The sequence below is a fragment of the Oncorhynchus clarkii genome, chromosome 26 (genome assembly GCF_045791955.1).
Source record: "Oncorhynchus clarkii lewisi isolate Uvic-CL-2024 chromosome 26, UVic_Ocla_1.0, whole genome shotgun sequence".
In the NCBI taxonomy this organism is placed as follows: domain Eukaryota; kingdom Metazoa; phylum Chordata; class Actinopteri; order Salmoniformes; family Salmonidae; genus Oncorhynchus; species Oncorhynchus clarkii.
In genome coordinates, this window is record NC_092172.1 from 4,533,812 (window position 1) to 4,558,122 (window position 24,311).

At 42.6% G+C, this 24,311-nt stretch overlaps 1 protein-coding gene across 1 annotated transcript in view; it reads right to left on the reverse strand.

Annotated features, from left to right (window-relative positions):
• Window positions 1-3,238: 3,238 nt before the first annotated feature.
• The window catches only part of LOC139385291 (sodium- and chloride-dependent glycine transporter 2-like), a 51,047-nt gene continuing 29,974 nt past the window's right edge, over window positions 3,239-24,311 (reverse strand). Inside the window, exons 12-17 of the mRNA XM_071130453.1 lie at window positions 21,699-21,811; window positions 18,915-19,046; window positions 16,014-16,113; window positions 14,470-14,570; window positions 4,312-4,479; window positions 3,239-3,394 (exon numbers count right to left, since the gene is read on the reverse strand). Of these exons, the coding sequence (XP_070986554.1) occupies window positions 3,239-3,394; window positions 4,312-4,479; window positions 14,470-14,570; window positions 16,014-16,113; window positions 18,915-19,046; window positions 21,699-21,811 (770 nt within the window). The remainder of the gene's footprint in view (window positions 3,395-4,311; window positions 4,480-14,469; window positions 14,571-16,013; window positions 16,114-18,914; window positions 19,047-21,698; window positions 21,812-24,311) is intronic.

Consider the following 24,311-nt stretch of genomic DNA (forward strand, 5'->3'; position numbering starts at 1 on the left):
AATTCAAAACATATATTTATATTATATATCTATTCTCTATTTTCAAACCAAAGGATGGCATGGGCTGTTGGAGGCACATATCTATATCCATAGGCAGCAGTACCTCACATAGAACACACAGAAATAAATTACATTACCCAAGTAATTAGACATTTAACCTATGCATTCATAGGTCCACAATAAAGTGCCAAAAAGACACAACATACATAACAATAGGGATATACCGGTACCATATGAGACAGACAATACGTCTTGAGTTACATACAATATTTTACTATTAGAGGATAAGGTCAATGGTTACCTGAAGATGTTTTGTAACATATTGGCAAACATTAAGGATCACTAGGTGGGATATGAATGGCAGTATCTCAATCTCCTAAACACAAATAGCAAGTTTTTTGTATTTTTTTGTGTGTATTTTTTCAGAACCCTATGTTCTGATAAAAAAAGTTGTTCTCCCTCTTTGGTTACCTACTGCCCAAAGTTGACCCACAGGTATAGCAATGGAAAGTTTATTATTTTGTATTGTTCTTTGTGAAGGAAAATACCGGGGTAAACTATAACCCTGGTTTGTCAGTGCTTTGAGGAACATAAAAGCACGCTAAGGAGACATGCGAGGGGGAGAAGGGAGGAGAGGAGGAAGCAGAAGGAAGAGAGCATACATAGACACGGAAGCACAGGAACACAAACAGCACAAGCTAGCTTTCTAACTTTTAATTTCCTGTTCAATCCTGTTGAAAACAGGAAGCTAATCCCCATGTCCTCAACGAAAGCATCAAATTGGCTACACAAGGACAGAGCTATTCCAAGCAGCGCTTAGATTTACATTTGACATTTTAGCCACTTAGTAGACGCTTTTATCCAGAGCGACTTACAGGAGCAATTCGGGTTAAGTGCCTTGCTTAAGGGCACAGCGACAGAATTTTTACCTAGCCCGGGGATTCGAAGCAGCGACCTTTCGGCCCAACACTCTTAACCGCTAGGCTATCTGCCGCCCCTACATGAATTGTTAGATGTTGGCCCAGCGCAAACGTTACAATCTATCACAGCGCAAAAATGTTCTCTTTCTCTCTCTCTGTCGTTGGAAGATAATGGATAATGTGTATACAGGAGTGTACATAGTCGTGATGCACACAAGGATTCACTCTGAGACATAAATAATTTAAAAAACCTGACCTGCTGGTTTATTCATCCTTGCCTTCAAGTGAGTGACTGTCAAACAAACACATTATTGGACCTGTTCTTTTTTTCACCCGCAACAGAACCGTCCCTAGTCTTTAGGGTGGCCCCCCGCCTCAAGGGCAAAACATTTTTGTGGCCCCCTTGTTGATGATGGGGATAACTTAATTTGATTTATAGTTAATTTCCTGCAATTCTACAAATTCTGCAAAGGGGCGTAGAGAAAATGTTGCAGTTTTAAAGTAGGTTTGCTGCAATTCTACAGATTTTGACCCAATTTAAAAAATAAAGAAAAACCCTTCAGTAAGTAGGTGTGTCCAAACTTTTGATGGGTACTATATATATATATATATGTCAGTACACACTGCATCATTTCTAGGCAGTTAGTTTAATTTACATGTATTGCCTATTTTATAAAAGCAAAAAAATTATATATATATCATATTGTGCCATAGGTCAGAGTCTGATGAATACCAATGTTTCTCAGTCTGTCAATTGTATTTTTTGTGCCTTTTTGTTTGTGGAGAAGTTTTCATTATCACTATACACAAAGATAGAAGAAGAAAACAATCACACACACACACACGCGCATGCACACACACACACCTCCATAAGGAGTAGTCCAGATGTAGTGGAGATGTCGAGAGCTCCAAGTTCCTCTGTGTCCACATCACTAAGGAATTAACATGGTCCACACACACCCACACAGCTGTGAAGAGGACACGACAATGCCTCTTCCCCATCAGGAGGCTGAGAAGATTTGGCATGGGCCCTCAGATCCTCAAAAAGTTCCACAGCTGCACCTCGACTGGCTGCATCACTGCTTGGTACGGCATCTGCAAGGCGCCCGACCCCAAGGCGCTACAGAGGGTGGTGAGTACTGCCCAGTACTTCACTGGGGCCGAGCTCTCTGCCATCCAGGACCATTGCACCAGGCGGTGTCAGGGGAAGGATAAAAAATTTGTCAAAGACTTTACACAAGCCATAGACTGTTCTCTCTGCTTCCACACGGAAAGCAGTAACAGTGCACTGTTACCGTCTGGAATCAATCAAGTCTGGAATCAACAAGACTCTGAACAGCTTCTACCCCCGAGCCATAAGACTGATGAACAAGACTGCTAAATGGCTACCCGGACTATCTTTATTGACCCTTTTTTGCACTAACTCTCTTGCATTGACTCTTGCACTGGCTATGCACACACACTGGACTCTACCCACACTCACACATACTTACACTGGCACCCCAACACACACAGACACACACACACTACATATGCACACACACACATAACACACGCGCACATGCATACTGATGCCACAGTCACTTTACCCCTACCTATATATACAAAGCTACCTCAATTACCTCGTACTCATCGACTTGGTACGGGTACTCCATAGCCATTTTACTTTAACTCGTTACTGTTATACGTTAATCCCTGTGTATTTATTCCTTGTCACTATTTATATTACATTTTTTTTATCTTTAATTCTGCATTGTTGGAAAAGGACCCGTAAGCATTTCACTGTTAGTCTACACCTGTTGTCTATGAAGCATGTGACACATACAATTTGATTATATTTTTTTGTCATGTGCAGTCGAATATTGCCATTGCAACATTGTGACACAGTACACATTTTTCTTTTGGAATAGAGATCCCCTCAGAAAGAAAGGGTTCTGGAGTAATGGCTGTGCATGGGCAGGAGGCAGAGGACAGACCATTCTCAGGTCAGGGGTTAGGGAGAGAAAGGGCAGGGTATGGTATGGGTGCCTGCCAGAGAAAGCAACGTTGGAGAGGAGGGCAGCCCCACTTTGCTATAGAGTGGAGGAGAAAGAAGAAGGGAGCAGGAGAGTAGAACCGGGAAATAAAGTGGAGGATGTGTTGGCTTGCTTTTCTCGCACCCACATTGAATGGAAAGAGGAAGGAAAGGAGAGATGAAGTAAAGTGGAGAACAGGAAAAAGAGAAAGAATAGGTGGAGGAGAGGGCAGTGGTAGGCTGCTGCTCTCTCTCTCCCCCAGTGCCCCTGCTAAAGTGGTGGTGGTGGTAGTAGTGGAGGCTGCTACTGGTAGGTGCCCAGCTGGAAATCTTTCGGGGGCAGTTTGAGGCCCAGGGAGTTGGATCCATGGGGATCCATCATGTTCTTGTAGCGCTCCCCTCTGTGCTTTGCCAGGAAGGGACCCCAGTCGGGCTGAGGGGAGCACACCAGCTTCAGACGCTGTGGAGGGGAGCGGGGGGGGGGGGGGGGGGGGGGGGGTGGAGTCACACACTTGTTTTAAAATATAACATAATAGAATCAATCAAGTTGGGTAGAATAAATTACAGTAGGACCGCCCTGAGAGATATGAAAATGTTGGGAATGGCAGTTGTTCGTAACACTGAAATGTCTAAACGCATCAAACCTTTATAGAAAATATTGATTGAACATACAGGAGATTTTGCTCAAACTTACTGTATGTGAATACAGTTGCGTACACATGCACGCACACACAGCTCAAACACTTTGATTAATGTGTGATGTAGGGAACTTCAACAAGCACAGCATGGGACTGCTAAGTGTCTGTGTGTCCTGTGCCGATCCGCCACCAGTTATCAGTGGACCAGGGCTGATATTTCACTTTACTGCCCATTAGAAAATGTATCGCTGACATCAAACACCTCTGTCTGCATGCCAAATGCCACCCTATTTCCTATTTAGTGCACTACTTTTGACAAGGGCCCATAGGGAGACAGGAAGGTCATATTGCAGAGGGATTGTGTGGACCGTTTATTTATGTAACCTGTGTGAGATGTGCAAAGAAATATTATTATACTACAGTAGAACCCCAAAGATACAAACCTCAGAGTTGTCAACAGAACAGGCAATATCAACCTGAGACGTGTATTAAATACAACAACAACAAAAACTTCTGTATGCTGCAGACAAAATGTAAATGTTGCTTACATCTGCTAAAAACACATAAGTATTTACAGTTCAAAAAAACATTTCTTACCCCAGGACATTTAAATGGGTGACTATCCAGGAAAAGAAAGAAAAAGTAGCAGATCCGCATAGGTCTGAAGTGTATTTATGGGACATTCAAACAGGCTTACAGTACATGTGTGCATGTGTGTGGTATTGTGTCCCATACATACCTCCATGAAGCTGCCTGGGGCCAAGTACATTTTGATGACAAACATGATTGGGATCCAGATGACAGAACACACCACCATCAGCCACCCCATCACCATGGACCAGGGAGGGTAGGTGTAGTCCTCATAGGTCATCACCTTCCACTGGTACAGACTCAGCCCCAGGATACCCTGCAGGGAGAGAGAGGAGAAAAGGGAGAGGAGAGGAGGGTTAGGAAAGAGAGTAGAATCAAGGAGGAGAGGAGGGGAGATTGAGAAGTGAATGAGGCGGAGGAGGACTGAAGAGAGTGAATTAGTGAGCTGAGGATGTGAAGGAGGAGGTGGAAGAAAGAGAGTGATCAAAAACAGGAAGAAGACTATTAACAGATAGGGAAAGGAAGGATCAGGAGGGTAAGATGAGGAGGGTAAGGGGTGAAGAAGGGAAAAGGGAGAAGAGGAGGACAAGATTAGGCATGCACTCTGCATCACATAGGTCCCCGGGTAATTTGTATCCGCCTATAGAGGGGCGGACTGGCTGGGGAGAGCAGTACGCTCGAGCTATAGGAGTGTTGTTTGTCAGTTATGCTCAGCTGTTACTGCAAGAGACATTCTAGCAAACTAGTAATGCCACTGTAACACCTTCCAATGTGGTGAAACATACACTGAGCCCCACAAAACATTAAGGACTCCTGCTCTTTCCATGACATAGACTGACCAGATGAAAGCTATGATCCCTTACTGGTGTCACTTGTTAAATCCACTTCAATCGGTGTAGATGAAGGAGAAGGGACAGGTTAAAGAAGGAATTTTAAGCCTTGAGACAATTGAGACATCGATTGTGTATCTGTGCGATTCAGAGGGAAAATGGGCAAGACAAAATATTTAACTGCCTTTGAACAGGGTATGGTAGTAGGTGCCAGGCGCACCGGTTTGTGTCAAGTAAGGCAACGCTGCTGGGTTTTTCACGCTCAAGAGTTTCCTGTGTGTATCAAGAATGGTACAGCACCCAAAGGACATCCAGCAAACTTGACACAACTGTGGGAAGCCTTGGAGTCAACATGGGCTATCATCCCTCCACCGTTTACATTTACTTTAATACAAAACCTAGGAGGCTCCTCAGCCCCATCCATAGACCTAAAGGGTAATTATGGCGACTTCCAGAGGATGTCCTGCAACCAATCAAAGCTTTTGCAGTATGAACTAACTTGTTGTCCATCCAATCAAAGGATCAGAGAATGAACTTAGTACTACTCATGTGTGATTTAGAAGCTTGGTGAGTTGGTGACATCGTTGGATAGATTGAGATTGAGATTGTAATAGTTGAGCATTTTTCTGATATTATTAGGGATGTAGCAATTCCAACTACCTCTCATAGTCTCACGTCAGAATTAAACGTTCATCCATGTTTCTCAAACTTAAAATGTTGAAGTTGTTACAAACGTCAAAGTTAAAAGTGTTTAAGGTTAAGTTTAGTCATTCACTACAAAATCTTAAGGTTAGGCATTAACTCTGTGGGACAGGCTTAAAACAAAAATCGCAAAAACAACTTCCCATCACTGAATTCGAACTTGCAACCTTCGGAATCCGAGGCAGAGGCTTCTGCTCATCCCCCATCCATCGACAACGCCCTAGCAAAAGGTAGCAGCGCTCACTGTTGCCCCTAGTGGCCGTTTTTTACGTTATCTCCCGATGTCCTCAGCCATGGATGGACGTCGAATACTTACTTGTATCAGGGGATACGTGGTTGAGCGATTCACCAATATGCATCGGCCCCAGTTCAAATGTTTAAGATATGAGTGCATTGGTCTGCAGGAACCCAAACCGATCCGGCCTATTCTGCGTATTTCTGATCTTGCACATCTGCGGGGCACCTTCAGCATTCAAATGCTTGTGAAATGGCTTGTGCAATATAAGGTTTTATTAGTCGAGTGACAACAAATGTAATTTGGTAGGTGATTGTTAACAAATGCGCTGTTGGAAAATGTGTTTTACCGGAATAAAAGTAGCCTAACTCATCTGGCCTACCTGCTGATCAGGGCTAACATTCGATTTTATTTTTATTTTTACAAAATCAATAAATAGTTGTAGTAGTTGTGCTTTAAACAACCAGTGTTTAGATATACCGGGTCAAGTTGATCATTTCATAACGAAGACAGGAATCACTACATGGTCGAAGTGGGAGGAGAAGCACTCTGTAAAAATGTCGAAATGGTCTAAATTATGAAATTTTGAGACAGGGGTGAAATCTAAAATGGTGCTATTTATTCATTGGATATGTCATTGCTAATTTTTTAAGATAAATATTGATACATTACTAGCTCAAACTCTTTTAATCTGGTAAAATGAGATGGTGATTTCAGATCAAAAGTGGTCTGATAGTGGGGTGGTAGATGCCCACTAGGTTCCCTTATGGCTCAGCTCAGGTGACTACATATACTGTACCATAGACATACATACATACAGTACATTTGGAAAGTGTTCAGACCCCTTGACTTTTTCCACATCTTGTTACGTTACAGCCTTATTCTAAAATTGATTGAATTGTTTGTTTTTCTCTCAACAATCTACACAAAATACCCCATAATGACAAAGCAAAAACACTTTTTTTGAAATGTTTGCAAATTTATGAAAAAAAAATAGAATTATTACATTTAGGTCAGTATTCAGACCCTTTACTCAGTACTTTGTTGAAGCACCTTTGGCAGCGATTACAGCCTTGAGTCTTCTTGGGTATGATGCTACAAGCTTGGCACACCTGTATTTGGGGACTTTCTTCCATTCTTCTCTGCAGATCCTCTCAAGCTCTGTCAGGTTGGATGGGAAGCTTTGCTGCAGTGCTATTTTCAGGTCTCTCCAGAGATGTTTCATCAGGTTCAAGTCCGGGCTCTGGCTCGGTCACTCAAGGACAGTCATACATTCAGCCACTCCTGCGTTGTCTTGGCTGTGTGCTAAGGGTCGTTGTTTTCTAGTCCCTGCCGCTGAAAAAAATCCCCACAGCATGATGCTGCTTCCACCATGCTTCACTGTAGGGATGGTTCCCTACGGTTTTCTCCAGATGTTATGCTTGGCATTCAGGCCAAAGTTTTCGAACTTGGTTTCATCAGATCAGAGAATCGTGTTTCTCATGGTCCGAGAGTCCTTTAGGTGCCTTTTGGCAAACCCCAAGAGTGCTGTCATGTGCCTTTTACTGAGGAGTGGCTTTTGTCTGTCGACTCTACCATAAAGGCCTGATTGGTGGAGTGCTGCAGAGATGGTTGTCCTCCTGGAAGTGTCTCCGATCTCCACAGAGGAACTCTGGAGCTCTGTCAGAGTGACCATCGAGTTCTTGGTCACCTCGCTGACCAAAGTCCATCTCCCCCGATTGCTCAGTTTAGCCAGGCGGACAGCTCTAGGAAGAGTCTTGGTGGTTCCAAAATTCTTCCGTTTAAGAATTATGGAGGCCACTGCGTTCTTGGGGAACTTTCCTCAGACTTCTGCCTCAACACAATCCTGTCTTGGAGTTCTATGGACAATTCCTTCGACCTCATGGCTTGGTTTTTGCTCTACATGTCCTGGCAACTGTGGGACCTTATATAGACAGGTGTGTGCCTTTCCAAATCATCAATCAATGAAGTTGTAGAAACATCTCAAGGTTGATCAATGGAAACAGGATGCACCTGAACATTTTCGAGTCTCATAGATTAGGTTATGAATACTTTATTTATGTTTCTAATTTTTATTTTTCATAAATTTGCAAACATTTCGAAAAATATGTTTTCACTGTGTCATTATGGGCTATTGTGTGTTGATTGATGAGGAAAACATTTCAATTTAATCAATTTTAGAATAAGGCTGTAACGTAACAAAATGTGGGAAAAGTCAAGGGGTCTGAAAACTTTCCGAATGCACTGTATACACCATCTTTACACACAAGTAAGCTCAGACAGATCCTGCTCAGAGATGCCCAGATCATGAGCTCCATCAGCAGATTTTAATTTAGAAAACAGAAAAGGAATGTGTCAATGCAACAAGTGTTAGTGCATTGAATCATATAGCATCGAACTGAATCGCATTGATTCGTTCCTCTAATCAAAAGGAATCGCATCGAATTGCTTCAAACTGAAAGGTACCATTCGTGCATTGTATTGGAGCCCATGTATCTAGATACGTTTCTAATTGTCTTACAGTGCCTTGTAAAAGTACTCATCCCCCTTGTTGTTTTTACAACCTGTAATTTAAATAGATTTTTTATTTTGATTTCATGTAATGGACATACACAAAATAGTCCAAATTGGTGAAGTGAAATGAAAACAATAACTTGTTTTTAAAAAATGCAACAACAAAAAAATATGGAAAAGTGGTGCAACACCACTAAGCAAGGGGCACCAGCAAGCAAGCGGCACCATGAAGACCAAGGAGCTCTCCAAACAGGTCATGGACAATGCTGTGGAGAATTACAGATCAGGGTTGGGATATAAAAAAATATCTGAAACTTTGAACATCCCACAGAGCACCATTAAATCCATTTTTAAAAATGGAAAGAATATGGCACCACAACAAACCTGCCAAGAGAGGGTTTGTTGACTAGGCAGGGACCAGGAAAGGAGGGCATTAATCAGAGAGGCAACAAAGAGACCAAAGAAAACCCTGAAGGAGCTGCAAAGCTCCACAGCGGAAATTGGAGTATCTGTACACAGGACCATTTTAAGCCGTACACTCCACAGAGCTGGGATTTATGGAAGAGTGGCCAGAAAAAAGCCATTGCTTAAAGAAAAAAAATAAGCAAACATGTTTGGTGTTCGCCAAAAGGCATGTGGGAGACTCCCCAAACAAATGGAAGAAGGTACTCTGGTCAGATGAGACGAAAATGGTTTTTGGCCATCAAGGAAAACGCTATATCTGGTGAAAACCCAACACCTCTCATCTCCCCGAGGACACCATCCCCGCAGCATCATGCTGTGGGGGTGTTTTTCATCAGGGAACTGGTCAGAAGTGAAGGAATGATGGATGGCGCTAAATACAGGGAAATTCCTGAGGGAAACCTGTTTGTCTTCCAGAGATTTAAGCTGGGACGGAGGTTCACCTCCAGCAAGACAATGACCCTAAGCATACTGCTAAAGCAACACTTGAGTGGTTTAAGGGGAAACATTTAAATGTCTTGGAATGGCCTAGTCAAAGCCCAGACCTCAATTCAATTGCACACCAGCAGAACCCATACATCTTCAAGGAGCTGGAGCAGTTTTGCATTGAAGAATGGGCAAAAATCCCAGAGCCTAGATGTGCCAAGCTTATAGAGACATACCCCAAGAGACTTGCAGCTGTAATTGCTGCATACAGTGGCTCTATTAAGTATTGACTTTAGGGGGTGAACATTTTGCACGCTAAAGTTTTCTGTTTATTTGTCTTAATGCTTGTTTGTTTCACAATAAATAATATTTTGCATCTTCAAAGTGGTGGTCATGTTGTGTAAATCAACTGATACAAACCCTCCAAAAATCTATTTTAATTCAGGTTGTAAGGCAACAAAATAGAAAAAATGCCAAGGGAGTGAATACTTTCCCAAGCCACTGTAAAAGGGAATGATGCACATCCTCAGACATTATTCAAATCAGGAGATGGAGGAGGTACAGTTGAAGTAGGACGTTTACATACACCTGAGCGAAATTCCTGACATTTAATCCTAGTAAAAAATCCCTGTCTTAGGTCAGTTAGGATCACCACTTTATTTTAAGAATGTGAAATGTATTAGAGAGAATGATTATATTTCATATTTTATTTATATCATCACATTCCTAGTGGGTCAGAAATTGACATACACTCAATTAGTAGCATTGCCTTTAAATTGTTTAACTTGGATCAAATGTTTCGGGTAACCTTCCACAAGCTTCCTACAATAAGTTGGGTGAATTTTGGCCCATTCCTCCTGACAGAGCTGGTGTAACTGAGTCAGGTTTGTAGGCCTCCTTGCTCGCACACGCTTTTTCAGTTCTGCCCACATATTTTCTATAGGATTGAGGTCAGGGCTTTGTGATGGCCACTCCAATACCTTGACTTTGTCATCCTTAAGCCGTTTTGCCACAACTTTGGAAATATGCTTAGGGTCATTGTCCATTTGGAAGAACCATTTGCGACCAAGCTTTAACTGATGTCTTGAGATGTTTCTTCAATATCTCTACATAATTTTCCTTCCTCATGATGCTATCTATTTTGTGAAGTGCACCAGTCTCTCCTGCAGCAAAGCACCCCCACACCATTATGCTGCCACCTCCGTGCTTCATGGTTGAGATGGTCTTCTTCGGCTTGCAAGCATCCCCCTTTTCCCTCCAAACATAATGATGGTCATTATGGCCAAACAGTTCAATTTTTGTTTCATCAGACCAGAGGACATTTCTCCAAAAAGTACATATTTGCCCCATGTGCAGTTGCAAACCATAGCATTTTTATGGCGGTTTTGGAGCAGTTGCTTCTTCCTTGCTGGGCGGCCTTTGAGGTTATGTCGATATAGGACTTGTTTTACTGTGGAAATATATATTTTTGTACCTCCAGCATCTCCATAAGGTCCATTGCTGTTGTTCTGGGATTGATTTGCACTTTTCGCACCAAAGTACGTTCATCTCTAGGAGACAGAACGCGTCTCCTTCCTGAGCGGTATGACGACTGCGTGGTCCCATGGTGTTCATACTTGCATACTATTGTTTTTACAGATGAAACTGGTACCTTCAGGCATTTGGAAATTGCTCCCAAGGATGACCCAGACTTGTGGAGGTGGACAATTGTGTATTCTGAGGTCTTAGCTGGTTTCTTTTGATTTGCCCATGATGTCAAGCAAAGAGGCACTGAGTTTGAAGGTAGGCCTTGAAATACATTCACTGGTACACCCATAATTTACTCAAATGATGTCAATTATCCAATCAGAAGCTACTAAAGCCATGACATAATTGTATGGAATTTTCCAAGCTGTTTAAAGGCACTGTCAACTTAGTGTATGTAAACTTCTGACCCACAGGAATTGTGATACAGTGAATTATAAGTTAAATAATCTGTCTATAAACAATTGTTGGAAAATGACTTGTGTCATGCACAAAATAGTTGTCCTAACCGACTTCCCAAAACTATAGTTTATTAACAAGGAACTTGTGGAGTGGGTGAAAAATGAGTTTTAATGACTTCAACCTAAGTGTATGTAAAACTCCGACTTCAACTGTATATTACATTTTGTTTTCTTGGTTTTAGAACTTTATTTTTGTGTCGCATTAGTGTACAGTTGTTGCAAAAAGTTTTGAGAATGACACAAATATTAATTTCCACAAAGTTTGCTGCTTCAGTGTCTTTAGATATTTTTGTCAGATTGTACTATGGAATACTGAAGTATAATTACAAGCATTTCATACGTGTCAAAGGCTGTTATTGACAATAACATTAAGCTGATGCAAAGAGTCAATATTTGCAGTGTTGACCCTTCTTTTTCAAGTCCTCTGCAATCCGCCCTGGCATGCTTGCATAATCAATGCTTGGAGTTTGTCAGAGTTTGTTTTTTTTTGTTTGTCCACACGCCTCTTGAGGATTGACCACAAGTTCTCAATGGGATTAAGATCTGGGGAGTTTCCTGGCCATGAACCCAAAATATCGATGTTTTCTTCCCCAAGCCACTTAGTTATCACTTTTGCCTTATTGCAAGGTGCTCTATCATGCTGGAAAAGGCATTGTTCGTCACCAAACTGTTCCTGGATGATTGGGAGAAGTTGCTCTCGGAGGATGTGTTGGTACCATTCTTTATTCATGGCTGTGTTCTTAGGCACAATTGTGAGTCAGCCCACTCCCTTGGCTGAGAAGCAACCCCACACATGAATGGTCTCAGGATGCTTTACTGTTGGCATGAAACAGGACTGATGGTAGCGCTCACCTTGTCTTCTCCAGACAAGCTTTTTTTCCGGATGCCCCAAACGATCGGAAAGGGGATTCAGTCCAATCCCAGTACCTTTTGCAGAATATCAGTTTGTCCCTGATGTTTTTCCTGGAGAGAAGTGGCTTCTTTGCTGCCCTTCTTGACACCAGGCCATCTTCCAAAAGTCTTCACCTCACTGTGCGTGCAAATGCACTCACACCTGCCTGCTGCCATTCCTGAGAAAACTCTGTACTGGTGGTTCCCCGATCCCGCAGCTGAATCAACTTTAGGAGACGGTCCTGGCACTTGCTGGACTTCCTTGGGCGCCCTGAAGCCTTCTTCACAATAATTGATCCGCTCTCCTTGAAGTTCTTGATGATCCGATAAATGGTTGATTTAGGTGCAATCTTACTGGCAGCAATATCCTTGCCTGTGAAGCCCTTTTTGTGCAAAGCAATGATGACAACACGTGTTTCCTTGCAGGTAACCATGGTTGACAGAGGAAGAACAATGATTCCAGGCACCACCCTCCTTTTGAAGCTTCCAGTCTGTTATTCAAACTCAATCAGCATGACAGAGTGACCTCCAGCCTTGTCCTCATCAACACTCACACCTGTGTTAATGACATGGTCCTTTTGTGGCGGGGCTGAAATGCAGTGGAAATGTTTTGGGGGGATTCAGTTCATTTGCATGGCAAATAGGAACTTTGAAATTAATTGCAATTCATCTGATAACTCTTCATAACATTCGGGAGTATATGCAAATTGCCATCATACAAACTGAGGCAGCAGACTTTGTGAACATTAATATTTGTGTCTTTCTCAAAACCTATGGCCACGACTGTAATGTATTTACATTTGCATTGCTAATTTCAATAGCAAATAGTTAGCTACCAGAGTGCAGTTTTCTCCACCAGAATGACTAACGCTAACAACAATATAGTGGATATAGTGGATTTCCACTAAAGTTCCACTAAAAAGGGCAACTACAAGGAGCTTGCAGAGATAATTGCATGTTACATTGCTTTATTTGCTGAGCATATGGGAATTTCTTCTGTCTGAATAAACTTCCATCGCATCATCCTCCGGTATTTAATTAGCAAACGTGATAACACATAACTCCCGACAGACACAAGCAAAAACTCTTTATATAAATGTTGCAGCAGCCTAGGAAAAACAAGATGATTTATCAGTAGGCTAATTTTTAAAAAGCAAGTGCATACAGCCTGTGAACCTTGTCTATCTGTTCAGGGCAAACAAATTGGTAACGTTATGTATGCTATGTTATAGTCAATGTTTTGGTGTCAAGAGAAAATCTGAATGTGATCAATTTTGGTTTATATTCCAAGTTGGGCTGGCTAGGTTAAGTTACCAGATAAGTAAAAACTCCGTGCACCAGGGATTGTTTTGGCCTCATATCCTCATTTTATAACTGCTTTGATCCCTTCCCAACACTGTGTAAGTAGCCCTCATGTTTGGATAAATACCATTGTAGAATGATTTTCTCCCTGCTTGGACTAACTCATTCTTAGCTCTTTTGTCTAAATGTGTTATGCTATTGTTTTCTTGTCTTCCCAGTCAAATCCTGTCCTGCCCTCAGTGGATGAGTTGAGCTCTTCTCCAACATGCATCCATGATGAGCCTGTCCTGCACTGAAGCCTCTGAACACCTCAACTCATGCCTCATACCCTGATTCAATCACTGCTGTGATCCCTTCCAAACACTGTTCAAGTAGCCCTCTCATTCCCATTCCCCATAATATTTTACTACAAATGTCTTTATTAAACATTTTAGGTTAAAATAATTTGTCTTTGACAATTTTTTAAACACACTTTGTCGTCTCTATGAAGTACGTGCCTACACCATGGGTCTCCCAACCTCCTCAACTTTTCAAGTCACCAACCTTCACTGCATCTGTTTTGTCCCAGTTATGACAACATTATGTAGGCTATAGGAGTTGAGCATTTCGAATAGCGCAAACAACCTTTGTTATAATGGTGAAAAGTGAGGAAAACAATTTCCGTTTCAGTTGGGGAAAACTATTTTCGCTTTGTTCCCTTTCTTGGAAAACACTCGCTTCTGTAAATTGATTTTGGCCCCTAAATTTGAAAAGGCTGCAGTGAAAAGGGAAACACTTTAGTAGGTGTGTTGTGTTTGTGTGTGTGTATGCACACATCTGTGTGTCTGTACCTGTGAGTGAGTGAGTGAGTGAGTGAGTGAGTGAGTGAGTGAGTGAGTGAGTGAGCGAGCGAGCGAGCGTGCTAGTGCGCCTGTGAATATCTAAACCCTATTCCGTATAGATTGGACACAAACACATACAGTCAGAATGGTTGGAGTCACAAAGGCCCAGCAGATTCTCCAGAAGCGGTTTGGTTGGAAGCCAATCATCATTTCAATGTCCTCGCAGAACCTCTGCAGGCCTAGAAAAAGGGGAATAGAGGGAAAAGAGGGGTTGAGGGGAGTAGAGTCAATCTGACACACAGAACCTCCATCCAAAATGGCACCCTATTCCCTATCTGTATAAGCATCTAGTCAAAAGTAGTGCACTATATAGGGAATAGGGTGCCATTTGGGACGTGCCCAGAGAGTGAACCAGTTTCACCCAGAGCTCCAGACAAGAGAGCTCCACACAGGCCCCCTACAAGGCACATCCCTTCCCAGGGAGAACCTGGGACATTTATTATCCTCCAAAACAATGTGGCTTGACAATTGTCACAATTGTTGTCAGTGTATTGACCGACAAACTTGGCAAGAGACGAGTAACAAGACACACAATCATTTCACTGGAACCACCTCTGCTGATGCTGTGACTAATTGGAGAACAGTATGTACAGGTCTGCTTCAGACCTGATCATTGGTCCACTAGAATGGTAACAAAGACATCTAGTGGTCAGAATGAGAAGTGCTCGAGCCCCCTGTCAGAGAGGGATAAAGTTGGCCCTAGACACTGATCTAAGGTCTGTTTGGTGTTTTTACTCATAGCAGATAGGACAAGCATTTAAGGCTTAAGCTGAACCTAGATCTGTGCTTAAGGGCAACCTAGGCACCGGGTCTGGAGCCTCTTATTGCTCATTTACACTGAGACAAAACCTGTTTTTTTCTCTCTCTCTTTTTTCACAGTCTTATTTTATATGTGAAATGGATAGTGGGTAAAAACACTGTACATTTTCACCATAACAAATCCAGCTCGAGACCTACTCATGAATCCAGTTTTTTCATAGACCAAATAACTAAAAAACAGGTATCAGGTCTGTGATAATGGAGACGTGTTTATTTGCAGATAAATACACTACAACATCCATTGTTTATTAACACCTCCCTCATTTGAATTGCAAACAGCCACCATGGTTTAACAACCTAAGCACCACACACTATAAGTCCTGTTTCATTCTTGTACATGTGCTTTCTGTGTTTATGTTGTTTAGCCAAGACAAAATGGCAATCAATATTGATGAATGGCTTTGAGGCTTATCTGATTCTGATGTTGATAAAGTGAGGTAAGAGTGGAATGAATTTGCAGAGACAATGATCTGAAGTTTTGCAATATTTTTCCCAATGTTAATAAAAATAATAATTTATGCCATTTAGCAGACACTTTTATCTAAAGCGACAGTAGTCATGGGTGCATCCATTTTTTCTATGGGTGGCCCCAGCAGGAATCAAACCCACATCACTTGGCGTTGCAAGTGCCATGCTTTACCAACTGAGCCACACAGGACCACAGTTAGGATTTAGGGAGGGTAAGCTGATCGTAGATCTGCACCAAAGAGCAACTTCAACCGGAGCTACCAGAGAGCAAGTTTATTATGGGCAGGTAAACAAAAGTTAAAAAGTAATTTACTTATAATTATTCCACTACTCACCATAGAAGTAGGAGATTCCGATTAGCTCACAGATGGCAATGATGACCAGAGAGTAAGAGGCAGCATACGTGTCCACCAACTGGAGCATGTACATCCCGTTCTGTTAAACACACACGCACGAATCGTACACACACACAACGTAAGCCAGTGATGCAGATCCAGTGATGGGGGGGGGGGCAGTTAACCCACAGCTTGTAGGCCGTCATTGAAAATAAGAATTTGTTCTTAACTGACTTGCCTAGTTTAAAATACAATGTGTGTGTGTGGCCACACATACAGTGCCTCGTCAAAGTTTACACACCCCTTGCAGTTTTCACCTTCTGCTGCCCTAAAATTAAATTATATTTTTTATCCAACTTACCTAGCTACGCAACCTGCTCCATATTTTCTAGCATTCTCCAAATGATAAAACATCTTCTCAGTTAATAATGCATTTTTAAAAACATGTCTTGATTGCGTATGTCTTCAAAACCCCTTGGTGGATGCGGCTTTGGCAGCAATAACAACAGTGAATCATTTTGAATAAGATTGAACCAACTCTTAGGGCAACATACAGTGCATTCGGAAAGTATTCAGACCCCTTGACTTTTTCCATATTTTGTTAAGTTACCAGCCTTATTCTAAAATGGATTAAAAAAAATTTAAATCAACAATCTACACACAATATCACACAATGAAAAAGCAAAAACACATTGAGCTCAGGTGCATCCTGTTTCCATTGATCATCATTGAGATGCTTCTACAACTTGATTGGAGTCCACCTGTGGTAAATGCAATTGATTGGACATGATTTGGAATGGCACACACCTGGTCTAAGGTACCACAGTTGACAGTGCATGTCAGAGCAAAAACCAAGCATGAGGTCGAAGTAATTGTCTGTAGAGCTCAGAGACAGGATTGTGTCGAGGCACAGATCTGGGGAAGGATAGCAAAATATGTCTGCATATTCCTCAGAGGAGGAAGGGGAGGACCATCCTCCTCAGTGAATTTCATTTAAAAAATGTAACGTTTAAATAAAACTATACTAAATATAATCACGTCACCAAATAATTGATTAAAAAACTATATTTTGCAAAGAAGGTCTACAGTAGCCTCAACTGCACTCTGTAAGGTAGCACCATGGTGTAGCTGGAAGACAGCTAGCTTCCATCCTCCTCTGAATACATTGACTTCAATACAAAACCTAGGAGGCTCATGGTTCTCACCCCCTTCCATAGACTTACACAGTAATTATGACAACTTCCGGAGGACATCCTCCAACCTATCAGAGCTCTTGTAGCATGAACTGAATGGACATGTTGTCCATCCAATCAAAGGATGGGAGAATGAATCTAGTACTGAAAGCATAAGCTATAGCTAGCTAGCACTGCAGTGCATAAAATGTGATGAGTAGTTGACTCAGAGAGAGAAAGACAATAGTTGAACAATTCTCAGCAAATTAATTTCTTCATAAATGAAGGAGAAGTATTATTATTATTATTAAAATTATTTTCTCGACTACGTTGTACATTTTCGTTCATAGGCTAGGTTGTAGCAACCTCATTATGGGTATAGGGACAATTTGAGTATCATGTAGTAGCCATGTAGTAGCCATGTAGTAGCCTAAATCTATCACTGTTACATTTAACTGGGTGAATGGAATATGAATGGCAGTCATCCAACATGCTGCAATAGAAATAAGGCCATGCTCATGAAAAAGAAATCGCCCTCCCTCATCTTAAATGGCCCTGACTGCCACTGATGACAGCCTGCTTGGAGTTTGCCAAAAGCCACTTAAAGGACTCTCAGACCATAAGAAAACATATTATCTAGTCTGATGAAACCATTTGGTCTGAATGCCAAGCATCACGTCTGGAGGAAACCTGACACCATCCCTACGGTGAAGCATGGTGGTGGCAGCATCATGCTGTGGGGATGTTTTTCAAGGGCAGGGACTGGGAGACAAGTCAGGATCGAGGGAAAAATGAACGGAGCAAAGAACAGAGAGATCATTGATAAAACCTGCTCCAGAGCGCTCAGGACCTTAGACTGGGCCAATGGTTCACCATCTAACAGGACAACGACACTTAGCCCACAGCCAAAGCAAAGCAGGACTAGCTTCGGGACAAGTCTATGAATGTCTTTAAGAGGCCCAGCCAGAGCCCGGACTTGAACCCGATCGAACATATCTGGAGAGACCTGAAAATAGCTGTGTAGCAACGCTCCGCATCCAACCTGACAGAGCTTGATAGGATCAGGTGTGCCAAGCTTTTAGCGTCATGCCGAAGAAGACTCGAGGCTGTAATTGCTGCCAAAGGTGCTTCAACAAAATACTGAGTAAACGCTTTGAATACTTCTGTAAAAAAAAAAAAGGTTTGCTTTGTCATATTGTGTGTAGATTGATGAGGGGGAAAAAAACAATTTAATCAATTTTAGAATAAGGCTGAAACGTTTTTTTTATACTTTCCGAATGCACTGTATATCCATTATCTTTCTAAGAATTGCTCAAAGTCAATACATTCGGTTAGGAATCATTGAAGGACAGCAATATAACAACCTTTGTTGCCAAAGGTGCCTACACCAAGTATTAACTCTGTGGTGTGAAGATATAAGCCATCAAGAAATCTTTGTTAAAATAAAATAATAATTAAGAAACAAATCATACTGTATGTTTCTTTCACTTTAAACATGTCGAGCAGGTTGTGTAGTTAAGTAGGGAAAGAAATACAATATTATCCCTTTTTTTAAATGCAATTTTAAGGCAGCACATGTGAAAACTGTGCAAGGGGTGTGTAGACTTTCACAAGGCACTATGGGTGCGTGTATGGATGCGTGTGCCCCCCTGTGTGTGTGGTAGCATGTATGTGCGTGTGCATGTGTGTGTGTTTGTGTAGGTGTGTTTGTGTGCGCGGTGCTCTGTACCTCTGTGACCATAGGGAATCCCAGGAAGAAGAAACAGGCACAGCAGATGAGCGTGAACAGAGGCTTGTTCTTTCTCAGATACTGTGGGAACTCATCTGACACCGACGTCACTATGGTCTCAATGGTGGCAAACTGGGACATAAGAGAAAGGAGGGGAGACAGCATAGAGAGGGAGGAGAGGAGAGATGGAAGAGAGGAGAGACCAGGCAAACGGGGGAGACAGCAGGGGAGGGAGGCGAGATGGAGGGAAGAAAAAAAGGAAGAGGGCAGAGGAGCGATAGGGGAAAGAAAAATGAAAGAGAGAGACGATAAGAGAGGAAAGTCAAGGAAGAGAGGCGAGACAACAGTAAAAGTCAACGACAGTGAGGGAGAGCGAGTCATTACAATCACACAACAGATATCTATGGACAAAGGGACCAGAGAGAGGAAAAAGATAGCAGAGACAGAGAATGAACGCCTGCATAAAAGAGACACAGACGAGAGAGGAGGGGAGCAGAAGAAAATGACAAGAGCGGCCGAGGGGCCAGAGGACAAGCGCAGATGAAAAAAGAAGGATGAATACACAGATCGAGCAAAGAAAGAGATAAAGAGTGGATCCCAATGGAACTGAGCTTTCTGCCACTTGACTGCTTCTCTACATCCACCCGAGCTCCCCCAAAACATTCTCATCAATACAGTATCCCCAGCCTATTACCGCCAAGCGCTAACATGCACACACACACAAACAATACAACAAAGCCTCTTCCCTGCTTCAACAGACCCACAGCTGCGAAGGCAAACCAACATCATAATTGACTGTTTACTGTCGTTGTCACACCCTGACCATAGTTTGCTTTGTATGTTTCTATGTTTTGGTTGGTCAGGGTGTGATCTGAGTGGGCATTCTATGTTGGATGTCTTGTTTGTCTATTTCTATGTCTGGCCTGATGTGGTTCTCAATCAGAGGCAGGTGTTAGTCATTGTCTCTGATTGGGAACCATATTTAGGTAGCCTGGTTTTCACTGTGTGTTTGTGGGTGATTGTTCCTGTCTCTGTGTTTTGTACCAGATAGGGCTGTTTTTGGTTTTCCACGTTTATTGTTTTTGTAGTGTTCGTGTTTATCTTTTGTTATTAAACATGAATCAAAGAAACCACGCTGCATTTTGGTCTGCCTCTCCTTCACCACTAGAGAACCGTTACAGTCATCTTAATAGATAACTTTTAATACACTGACCGAAGGTCGTTTTAGGGTGTAAACATGACTGTTTGACTTAGAAATGTACCTCCAGTGTTTTCCATGGTCTTAAATGGTCTTGAGGGACTTTAATGCCTTAAAGAAAAGGTCTCAGCGATCTTAAAATGTTAGCTCTGTAAAGACAGAGAGAGAGAGACAGCACAAGAGCTGATTTTTCTCTGCTGCTTTACAGTAGACACTGCAGACGGTTAGCGACGGTTACCACAACTCATACTAAAATACTGTGTCTAACAGACAGCAAAGAAGGCTTCCTACTGAAATAGGGCCCAATGCACATTAAGTAATTCAATAGTGTGTCATTCAAATTGTGTGGTTTCATTTGTGGTTGATTGGATGAGTGCAGTAAATACAGAGGGCTACTCTTCTGCAGTTCCACGGAGGGCAAACAGCTCATTTCCATGAAGCCCTATGAGCTGTTCAGTGGCAGCGGAGTGCTGTGTAAAAAGAAACCACCACAATCGCACACAAAGTGAAACCACATGTGCCATTGATCCCACCAATTAGAGCGTTCACACCCCGCAGAGGCAGTTGTTGATGAGGGCAGAAGTGGATCCCCTTCTCCTTTCTCTTCTACACTCATTCTTTCTCTCTCTATTCACCTCCCTACTCCCTAGGTGGGGCAGTCCCCCACCTAGCTCTGTTGTCCCTCCACCCAAAAAAGTTGGTCTTCTATTGGTTTCAATTGACCATGTTGGTGCCAGAGTGCCTGGATGTTTCTTTGTGGACCTTTGTGGCCCACATGGAAATCAAACTTGGGAGAAGACTGACAAACACAACTACACACACAAGGTGCTGTAAAATCCGCGATGCGGAGAATGAAGAAGGGATCATGGAATCCAGACATCAAAACTGAATTCAACAATAATTTAAAAAATCTTCATCTTAGGAGGAAATCAACTAAATGTATTGAACTTGTTTGAAAATAAATACATTTGCCCAAGATTATCATGAACATGAACAAAATGCATCAGTGATTCGTATTTTCCTTCAACTTTCTGAAGAGGCAACGCTGGAATGCCCATGTTTGTGTGTGCGCGTCTATCTAACACTTTGTTAAGCCGTTAGCGATGATGCTAATAATGATAATCGTCTTCTGGGTAGATGCAAATTCTTTCCCAAAAACCTTCTCAATAAAATGTTAACTACAAAGGAGCCTATGCCTACCTGGCAGAATGACATCATGATTATTTGTATCAATCCAGTGGCGATTTGTTTAGCAAACGCGTGCTACAGAAACACTGCTAACCAAACAAGCCTCTTGCTTTGCACACTTGTATCTACACCCAAAAATGTCAATTTCTTAGATATATTCCAGACCTCAAAAGTGGTCGCCTGATGTGGTTTATAAGCATTCTTTTGTATCAAAATGTTTTTCTATGACATTTTTTTTTGTTTAGAGTGACAACCTGGAAAAAAATGCGGAAAAAACTGAAACCTTCAAAAACAACACAGAGAAATGAACAGAAGGCAACAAAATTAGGCAACAAAATACAACAGACTTGAAAGGGCCCTACACACACAAAAACACACACACAGTGAAGGTTGGTTACCATGGTATCCAAGCCGAGGGTCAGCAGCATGAGGAAGAATATGATGGCCCAGAAAGGAGAGAGTGGAAGTCTGGTCAGAGCCTCCGGGTACACCACAAATGCTATGCCTGGACCTGAGAGTGTTAAATCAGATTGATAATCATAGGCAAAAATCGAAGAGTACTATTAACTGGCCAATCCACTCTCTATCTCTCTATCTGTCTATCTGTCCATGGTCATACACTATCTGATCCTACCAGACCAGAGTTTCAAATCAAATCTAATTGTATTTGTAATGTTCGCTGAATACAACAGGTTTAGACCTTACAGGGAAATGCTTACTTACAAGCCCTTAACCAACAATGCAGTTTTAAGAAAAATAAGTGATAGATAAAAAATAATTAACGATTAATTAAAGAGCAGCAGTAAAATAACAGTAGCAAGGCTATGCACAGGGAGTACCGGTTCAGAGTCAATGTGCGGGGGCACAGGTTCGTTGAGGTAATTAAGGTAATATGTACATGTAGGTAGAGTTAAAGTGGCTATGCATAGATAATTAACAGAGAGTTAACAGAGAGCAGCAGCATAAAAGAGGGGGAAATGCAAATAGTCTGGATAGCCATTTGATTAGCTGTTCAGGAGTCTTATGTCTTGGGGGTAGAAGCTGTTAAGAAGTATTTTGGACCTAGACTTGGCACTCTGGTATCGCTTGCCCTGCAATAGCAGAGAGAACAGTCTATGACTAGGGTGGCTGGAGTCTTTGACCATTTTTAGAGCCTTCCTCTGACTCTGCCTGGTACAGAGGTCCTGGATGGCAGGATGCTTGGCCCCTGTGATGTACTGGGCCATTCGCACTACCCTCTGTAGTGTCTTGCGGCAGGAGGCCGAGCAGTTGCAATACCAGGCAGTGATGCAACCAGTCAGGATGCTCTCGATGGTGCAGCTGTAGAACGTTTGAGGGTCTGAGGACTCATGCCAAATCTTTTCAGTCTCCTGAGGTGTAATACGCGTTGTCCTGCCCTCTTCACAACTATCTTGGTGTGTTTGGACCATGTTCATTTGTTGGTGATGTGGACACCAAGGAACCTGCTCCACTACAGCCCAGTCGATGAGAATGGGGGCGTACTCGGTCCTCCTTTTCCTGTAGTCCACAATCATCTCCTTTGTCTTGATCACATTGAAGGAGAGGTTGTTGTCCTTGCACCACACGGCCAGGTCTCTGACCTCCCTATAGGCTGCCTCGTTGTTGTCGGTCATCAGGCCTACCACTGTTGTGTCATCTGCAAATTTAATGATGGCGTTGGAGTCGTGCCTGGCCGTGCAGTCATGAGTGAACAGGGAGTACAGGAGGTGGTTGAGAACGCACCCCTGAGGGGCCCCCATGTTCAGGATCAGCGTGGTGGATGTGTTATTACCTACCCTTACCACCTGGGTGCGGCCCGTCAGGAAGTCCAGGATCCAGTTGCAGAGTGTTTAGTCCTAGGGTCCTTAGCTTAGTGATGAGCTTTGAGGGCACTATGGTGTTGAATGATGAGCTGTAGTTAATGAATAGCATTCTCACGTAGGTGTTCCTTTTGTCCAAGTGGGAAAGGGCTGTGTGGAGTGCAATAGAGATTGCATCATCGGTGGATCTGTTGAGGTGGTATGCAAATTGCAGTGGGTCTAGGGTTTCTGAGATAATGGTGTTGATGTGAGCCAAGACCAGCCTTTCAAAGCACTTCATGGCTACAGATGTGAGTGCTATGGGTCAGTAGTCATTTAGGCAGGTTACCTTAGTGTTCTTGGGCACAGGGACTATAGTGGTCTACCAACATGTTGGTATTACAGACTCAGTTAGGGACAGGTTGAAAATGTCAGTGAAGACATTTACTAGTTGGTCAGCGCATGCTCAGAGTACACATCCTGGTAATCCGTCTGGCCCTGCGGCCTTGTGAATGTTGACCTTTTTAAAGGTCTTACTCACATCGGCTACGTAGAGCGTGATCACACAGTCGTCCGGAACAGCTGATGCTCTCATGCATGCTTCAGCGTTGCTTGCCTCAAAGCAAGCATAGAAGTAATTTAGCTTGTCTGGCTCATGTCACCGGGCAGCTCACACCTGTTCTTCCCTTTGTAGTCTGTAATAGTTTGCCAGCCCCGCCGGTCTAGTACGATTCAATACTAATGCTGTATTGACGCTTTGCATGTTTGATGGTTCGTCGGAGAGCATTGTGGGATTTCTTATAAACGTCCAGGTTAGAGTCCCACTCTTTGAAAGTGGCAGCTCTACCATTTAGTTGAGTGCAGATGTTGCCTGTAATACATGGCTTCTGGTTGGGGTATGTAGGTACGGGCACTGTGAGGAAGACGTCATCGATTCGCTTATTGACGAAGCCAGTGACTGATGTGGTGTACTCCTCAATGCCATCGGAAGAATCCCGGATCATATTCCAGTCTGTGCTAGCAAAACAGTTCTGTAGCTTAGCATCTGCGTCATCTGGGGGTGGAGCTAGGAGAGAGTGGTGGATGTGGCAGCTCATTGAGTGCGGTCTTAGTGCCAGCATCGGTTTGTGGTGGTAAATAGACAGCTACGATAAATATAGATGAAAACTATCTTGGTAAATAGTGTGGTCTACAGCTTATCATGAGATACTC